This window comes from Macrobrachium nipponense, chromosome 2, assembly GCF_015104395.2.
Source record: "Macrobrachium nipponense isolate FS-2020 chromosome 2, ASM1510439v2, whole genome shotgun sequence".
Taxonomy (NCBI): domain Eukaryota; kingdom Metazoa; phylum Arthropoda; class Malacostraca; order Decapoda; family Palaemonidae; genus Macrobrachium; species Macrobrachium nipponense.
In genome coordinates, this window is record NC_087201.1 from 22,694,958 (window position 1) to 22,703,502 (window position 8,545).

An 8,545-nucleotide genomic window follows, 5' to 3' on the forward strand; every position below is an offset into this window, starting at 1 on the left:
CTCTCGTCCTCCTCAGCAGCCCTTTCGTGGAGGTGCAACGGCTCGTCCCCCCTCCAGAAAGAAGAGCTCAGATAAAAGAGGAAGGTCTTCCTTCAGGCCCTTCAAGAAGGGAAAATGACTCTCAGATCCTCCGAACACCAGTGGGCGCCAGACTCCTGAACTACGCAGGAGCCTGGGCGCTGAGAGGAGCCGACTCATGGTCGGTTTCGGTTCTAAAGAAGGGATACATCATCCCCTTCAAAGACAGTCCTCCCCTAACCTCTACTCCTCGGGAACTGTCCGCAAGATACAGAGACCCTATAATGAAAGATACGCTCCTTCGAATGGTGGATCAAATGTGGGAAAAGGAGGCCATCGAACTGGTGCAGGATCCACTCTCCCCGGGATTTTACAATCGCCTTTTCCTAGTGCCAAAGGCTTCGGGGGGGGGGGGGGGTGGGGGTGGAGACCGGTACTGGACGTAAGCGCGTTGAACCGATTTGTAGAAAAGAAGTTCCGAATGGAAACGTCCTCCTCGGTGATGTCAGCCCTACGTCCACGAGATTGGATGGTCTTGCTGGACTTACAAGACGCGTATTTCCACGTCCCCTTTCACCACTCGTCGAAGAAATATCTTCGGTTCATGATAGGGGCAAGATTTTTCAATTCAGAGCTCTGTGTTTCGGCCTGTCTACAGCTCCTCAGGTCTTCACCAACCTGATGGCGAATGTAGCGAAATGGCTTCATCTAGAGGGAATCAACATCTCCCTCTACTTAGACGACTGGCTAATCAGGGCCAAGTCAGAGAGCCAGTGTTTGGAGGACCTTATGATAACTCAAAATCTGATACAGTCTCTGGGATTACTCGTAAACCTCGAGAAGTCACAACTGATCCCCAGCCAGAACCTAGTCTTTATCTGGGGATTCAGATGGATTCTCGGGGTTTTTGGGTGTTTCCTTCGCAAGAGAGAGTCACTCGAGGCTTGTCAAAGATCTCGAACTTCTTAGAGAAAGAACACAGTTCAGCGAGGGAATGGTTGAGCCTGTTAGGGACTCTGTCCTCGCTGGAGAAGTTCTTTTCTCTAGGGAGGCTTCACATTCGCCCTCTACAGTTCTTCCTGAAAAAGGTATGGAATTGGAAGACGGGGCAACTTTCAGACTCTTTTCCGATCCCCCAGGAGGTGAAGAATCACTTGAAGTGGTGGTTCATCCCTCTCAAAAAGAACGAAGGCTTGTCTCTTGCCCTGCGGAACCCCAACCAAGTGTTATTTTCCGACGCTTCGGAGTCGGGATGGGGAGCTACGCTAGGAGCAAGGGAAGTATCGGGCTCCTGGACAAAGGAACAGGTGTCTTGGCATATCAATTGCAAGGAACTAGTAGCCATACACCTGGCCTTAAAGTTCTTCGAGGCGGTAGTCAGAGGCGGGGTGGTTCAGATAAACTCGGACAACACCACGGCTCTGGCTATATCCGTAAACAAGGAGGGACTCATTCTTTCTCCCTCTACCAGCTAACAAGAGATCTGTTAATCTGGACAGAGAAAAGGGATATAACTCTCCTCACCAGATTTGTACAAGGGGAGCGAAACGTAAGAGCAGACAGACTAAGCAGGAGGAATCAGGTCCTTCCCACAGAGTGGACTCTCCACGCAGAAGTGTGTCAAAGTTTGTGGTCCCTGTGGGGGAGACCTCACATAGACCTATTCGCTACGTTCCTCTCCAAGAGGATAGAGATATTTTGCTCGTTAGTAGAAGATCCAAGAGCCTTTGTGATCGACGCTTTTCTCCTAGATTGGTCGGGTCTGGATGCCTACGCCTTTCCCCCATTCAAGATTCTGGGGGAAGTGCTCAGGAAGTTCGTGGCTTCAACAAAAGGGGACGAGGTTGACCCTCATAGCCCCATTTGGCCAGCCCAAGAATGGTTCACAGAGGTATTGGAGTGGATGGTTGGACTTCCCCAGATCTCTGCCAAGCAGAATAGATTTACTCAGACAACCCCACTTCGACGAGGTTTTCATCACAACCTCCCCGGTCTCGCTCTGACTGCCTTTTGACTATCGAAAGACTCGTCAGAGCGAGGGGGTTTTCTCGCAAGGCTGCAAGCGCTATCGCTAGAGCCCGCAGATCCTCCAACTAGGCGAGTATATCTGTTGTAAATTTATTTATACATATACATTTTCTAACCTTTAACGAAGTCACTGCTAGAGCTACAAAGTAACTATACCCCATTTTCTTTAGTATAGTAGCTCTGCAGAAAAATTAATATTATAGGTTTTGAATAACTTGATTAACTTTACTTAGCATTTAAAATATTTGATAGAAGATTTAATAAATAGATTTAACTGTCCCTTCAAATTATTTAAGAAATTATTTATTGATTTGGGGAGTGATAAGAACCATTGACCTGACATAGGCCTTTTCAAGGGTAGGCTTAGGTCGGGCGCGGGTTTTTTGGGCTTGTTCAAACGGACGGCGAGCGAAGAAGGCGACAACTAGGTCGGCGACTTCGCCCTTTAAGTTTAATTTACATAGTGTAGGGTTTTAGAAATTCATAACCCTTTAAATAATTGGTTTGTATGATCTCCTTTCCTGTTTTGTACCTATCCTAAAACCTCATCCTATCCGAAATCCTTATCTGCAACCAAACTTTAACAGCCTTCGTCACTGATCGGTCGACGGAAAATTCGGTAAGTGGAATAACATTTCTTATCAACGTACCAATTTATTTCCACGAATGCGATTAGAGGTCGCTGGGTTTGCTGATTAAATATATAGGATTTGTTTTTAGTTTACACGTGAATTAAGAGGTGTGTGTCCAAACTGGGTTAACTTGAAGGTAGGTCAACATACTAATTTTCCACAAAGACTAGACCGCCATTATTGGACGGCTGAATTGAGGCCAACGGACTTTTCGTTAGGGAGCGGTTTCGTCTTTTAACGTTTAACTTACGTATTTAACTTAACTAACTTATTCAAGACGTAATACACTGTTTTTCTTTACCCTGACTAAATTTTAAGCCCTTTTACATAGTTAGGCTATTGTAATATTGGAGTTTGTGAGAATTAATTAGGCATAGACTCAGATTGAATAATTTTACAAAGGCTTATATATTATAGGGCGTAGTAATAAATTTAGTCGAAATTAGGTCTGTCTGTTTACTTAGCATTACTATTCGGGATTAGTTTACTTTAATTTTACTTTGACCGGGTCGGAACTTAATTGAATTCTGGGACCAAACTGAACTACCCTGGGAATTTTATGGCCTTGGTTTGATTATTCATAGCCTATTTAGATTAATTGCATTTACCTGAATTACTTTTACCTGAATTTAACTAGCCTACTTAAGCTTACCAAGCAATTATTAATCCTTTGGATTTTCTGGCACAAGTCTGAAAACACGTTAGGCGCACGGAAGAATTGTGGTGCTTAACAGCCCGTTTTATACCATTTACTAAATTACTACTAGAGAACACTCAGTGGAAGGAATTACCCTTGTAATTTGGTAGAGTATATCCTTCGATCTTCCCACTGAGCGAAACAAATTTCCCACAAAGGAGGATTGGCATCCCCAGCGGGATGTTTTAAGGCCTGTGTTGTTGTCCAGGGATTTTTTTGTCTTGTTACCTTTTAAACTCATAAAATGTCTGCGACACAATTAGCATATTCCCTCCGACTTTATGAGGAAAACTGCAAGGATCTCTGCACAACTGCTGTGGACTTGATTCAAAAGGGCAAGTGATGTTGAGTCCTCGACCTTGGAGACATATCGTCTTAGGCTAGAGTCTCAAATAAAGAAGTATGAAGAACTCAACTTTAAGTACTTAGTTCAACTTGGAGAAGAAGGGTTCTCTGAGCAAGACCCTGATAGAACACAGCTCACTGCAAAGCGGCGTCATGCCAACCAAGTCATCACAGAGAGCACTGAAGTTTTGGAGAAACTAAAAATCATTTGCATGGAAGTCAAACCCCAGAGGAGTATTGCAACAGAGTTTAGGCCATGGCATAAGGTTAAGTTGCCATCTTTATCACTACCGGAATTTGAAGGGACCGATGGAGAGTGGCCCCCTTTTTGGATGTTTTCGAGTCTAATGTTCACTCTCGTCCAGACTTGAGAGCTGTTGACAAATTTAATTACCTGAAGGGATGTTTGAAGGGTGAAGCTCTAACTCTGATTAGAAATATTCTTGTCACGAATGAAAACTATTTAGACGCCATTGACCTGTTGAAGAAAACTTATGCTAATCCAGAGAAAATAATCTCATCTCTAATTTGTCAACTAGCAGGCCTGCCTAAACCTTCTGCAGACCTGGATTCACTACGTGGCTTCTGGACTAAACTTGAACAATATGTTAGAGGCATAGAAAGAAACAAACCTAATTCGGATCACTGTACCTGGACGCTTGGACCCTCTGTTTTTCAAAAACTTACCTGGCAAGGTGAAGAACAAATCCAAAACATGTGTGGACAGAACTACCCCTCACTCCTAGATATTAGAGAGGGGCTAGGAAAGATAATCCTGACCTTGTCTTCCTTGGATTTTGACCCAGGGATAAGAGCAAGGATTACTCCCATAGAAAACCCAAGCCTAACCAAAGTTCCAATAGACCAGGTAATCAGACCAAAACTCAGGTTAGTTCTTACACCCCTAAGAAAAACGAAGTTACGAATCTGAGTATTTCTGTCACTCCAGGACAGCCTAATAAGACCGCTAGAACTCAAAGTTGTGTATTCTGTGATAGACCAGAACACAAAGCCTACCAGTGTGACATTTACAAGACCACGCAAGAGCGCATTTCAAGACTTACCGCACAAAATCGTTGCGTGAAATGCACTTCACCTAACCATAAGACAACCGATTGTCTTGTGAAGTTCCACAAATGTCTGTCATGTAAAACTGGACTACACCATTCAGCATTGTGCCCTGACTCCTCAACTGAGGTCTCTGCTGTGAACTATTGTGGAGACAAGGACAGTGACAAAGACTTAAAGTCACAAACAAGTGGAATTCTCCCTACCGCCTTAATGAAAGTGGTGTGTCCGCCCTCAGGCAACACCAAGGAACTTAGATCACTGTTTGATTCTGGGGCGCAACGTACCTTCATCACACAAGAGGCAGTGGAAGAGTGTAAACTTTGTACAAGACAATCCTGTCCAACTGAGCATCAGTGGGTTCTGGGATACCAAAGAACCTAGAGAATATAGTACGGTCACTGTACCTGTCAGGGTAAACGATGACAGCCTTGTAACTTTAAAGGCTATTGTCGTACCTAAACTACCTCAGAGCGCTAGGCCTCGTGGACTCTGTAAGATAGTGTCTGAACTGAAGAGCCAGAATGTCACCCTAGCTGATCCTAACTTGTCAAGTAGTCAGATTGACCAGGTGAAACTGCTTGTTGGCATAGATCACTACTTTGACTTTATCCATTCTCCACAAGCAAACGGAGTGAACCTGATTGAGTCCTCCTTAGGATATCTGGTCGCTGGTAAACTGCCACTATAATGACACCCCTATCAGTGCTCATTCTGTAACTGTAATGAGACTAGCAGTTGAGAACCTTCCAAAGCTGCTCTAGAGATACCACTGAGATGTCTGATAGCAAATTTGCTGAAGACCCCATCCAACAGCTTTTGGACCCTAGAATCAGTCGGAATCGTTGATCAAGATATGTCACCTGAGGATAAATTTGTACTGGAAGAATTCAAGAATTCCATCAATATGGTTGAAGGACGATATGAGGTATCTCTCCCCTGGAAAGTCGATAAGAAACAACTCCCTACCAACTTAGCACTCTCGAGGAAAAGACTGAACAGTACTATTCACAAGCTGAAACAAACTAATAAGTATCTGGAAATTTATGACCAGATCATCAAAGAACAACTGTCTCTCGGCTTCATTGAAACAGTGCCAGAAGAAGACCAAAACCGGACAAATGTCCATTATTTACCCCATTTACCTGTGATTAAGGATTCAACTACAACGCCCATTCGTATTGTATTTGATGCAAGTGCCCGGATGGACAAGCAGGCCCCTAGCCTGAATGATTGCTTATACTCTGGCCCATCCTTGACTAGTCATTTAACCGACTTGTTGTTGAAATTCCGTCTCGACCCATTTGCGGTATCGGCAGACATCAGCAAAGCCTTCTTACGGGTAGGTCTCCAACCTAGGGATCGTGATTATACACGTTTCATTTGGCTAAAAGATCTTAACAATGAAAAGGACCTTCAAGCCTATAGGTTTAGATCAGTTCTCTTTGGAGCCACCTGCTCGCCTTTTTTACTCCAGTCAACCTTGCAACATCACTTTGAAACCTACCCCACTTCACCTGAAGTTAGTTTCCTCATGACCAAATTTTATGTGGACAACTTAATTGGTTCCTTACCAACAACAGTCAGCCTCTACAGCCTTTACAAGGTTGCAAAGGAAGTCCTGTCAGATGCCGGAATGCCTTTAAGAGAATGGATCAGTAATGACCCAACCTTCAACGAAATAGTAAAACAAGAAGGTGATGGAACAACAGAAGGCTCAGATCTTGTCAAAGTTCTAGGACTTCATTGGAACTACAAGACTGACCATCTTTAAGCATAAGTGGTGAGGAAGCTCCGCTTACCAAACGGCTACTTTTGAGCAACCTTTCAAAAGTATTTGACCCTCTAGGATTGTTTGCTCCCATAATTGTACGAGCCAAAGTTCTTATGCAAAAGATCTGGAAACTATCTAAAAGGTGGGATGATGTTTTGCCACCAGAACTTCAAGAAGAGTGGTCGAAGATCAAGAAAGACCTCGAGAACATAGCATACCAGGAATTCCCACGCTTCACAGCCAACAGAGGGACCAACTACTCTCTTCACGTATTCTGTGATGCTAGTGAAAAGGCCTATGGGGCTGCAGCCTATTTGATGGACCAACACGCAGGTGCGAACCTAGTTTTCTCTAAAGCAAGAGTCGCCCCTCTCAAAAAGAAAAGCATACCACAACTTGAGCTGACTGCCAACTATAGTGCAGTCAAAATAGCTGACTACCTCAGAACTGTTTTCACTACTGATGGTGTCAAGATTACTTGACACTGTCATATGGTCTGACAGTAAAGTTGCCCTACACTGGATTCAGAACAACAAATCTAAAAACATCTATGTCCGCAACAGGGTGAATGAGATAAGTCAGGTCACTGAAGTGAGGTACCTCTATGTACCTGGTGAAGAAAACCCAGCAGACCTTGTCTCTAGAGGAATTTCCATGCGGCAGTTTAAGAAGTGTCAAATTTGGTTCCATGGCCAAGTTGGCTCCCGAACCCAGAGATGTGGCCAGAGCAGGCAGATGTATCTACATGCTACCCACCTGAAACACCTGAAGAAGTTTTAACTACAGTTGTCAGTGAAGAAGCTACTTGTCCCATAGAGATCCGTAGGTTCGCTTCCTTCCTAAACTTATAAATGTCACTAAGCTAGTAATTAAGTTCACGAGGCTCCTTAAACGTACCATTGGGAATCGTAAAACTAAGAACTCTGGACCCGCAAACTCTGAAAATGTCGAAGTACAGAACTCAGAAGCATTACGAATTCTTATTGGCTTCACACAGAGTCAGTATTTCCCAGAGGAGTTGTCATACCTTAACAAGAATTCCACAAAATTCCAGCCAGAATTAAATGCCTAGGCTTGTTCCTGGATGAGAATGGACTTTTGCGATGCACTGGGAGACTACAAAATGCGGACCACCTTCCATATAGCAGTAAATTTCCTCTGCTTTTACCTCCAAATTCTCCTTTGACTGGACTTATAGTCATTCAAGCACATGAAAATGTTCTTCATGCAGGCGTTCAAGACACAATTTGCAAGGTGAGAGAAGAATACTGGATACCAAGACTGAGACAGTGTCAAGAAGATGAAAACGAAGTGTCACCTATGTAACCGTCTGGAAGGACCTGCATTGCGCAGGCCTCCTCCGCCACCTCTACCGGCTTGCAGAGTGAACAGTCCTCCGGCCATTTGAGGTGACTGGAGTAGATTTGACTGGACAAATTCTTATCTGCAATCCGCCACTAAAGAACTAGACAAGGTTTACATAGTCGTATTCACTTGTACCTCAACACGAGCTTGTCACCTGGAAGTGGTAAAAGACTTAACCAGCACTGCTTTTCTCAATTCCTTCAGGCGATTCACTGCACGAAGATCTTGCCCTCGTCGAATGATTTCTGACAACGCCACTAACTTCAAAACTGGTTCTTCCTTGATTCAGTCCTTGTATGATGACACTGACGTACAGTCCACACTGACTAGGGAAAATTGTAAAGTGGACATTCATCACACCTAGGGCACCCCATCAAGGAGGCTTCTATGAGAGGAATGGTTGGCAGTGTGAAATCAGCACTAAAGAAAGCTATATTCAAGAAGAGGATTAATTCTGACGAACTGAATACCATTGTCACTGAGATAGTGTCGTATTAACAATAGACCTCTTACATATGTGGATGCTACATCTCCAGATACCGTCGATGCCCTTACCCTTCTCACCTGTTGTATGGCTACCGATTAAACTCGTTACCCACTACCATAGACCGGGACTAC

At 44.0% G+C, this 8,545-nt stretch overlaps 1 protein-coding gene across 1 annotated transcript; it reads left to right on the forward strand.

The window, feature by feature from the left end:
• The first annotated feature begins 5,644 nt into the window (after positions 1–5,644).
• Positions 5,645–7,044, forward strand: LOC135221136 (uncharacterized). Its single transcript, XM_064258960.1, has 2 exons — positions 5,645–6,485; positions 6,638–7,044. Exons 1-2 carry the CDS (start codon positions 5,645–5,647, stop codon positions 7,042–7,044), a joined length of 1,248 nt encoding a protein of 415 aa, XP_064115030.1.
• The last annotated feature ends 1,501 nt before the right edge of the window (positions 7,045–8,545 follow it).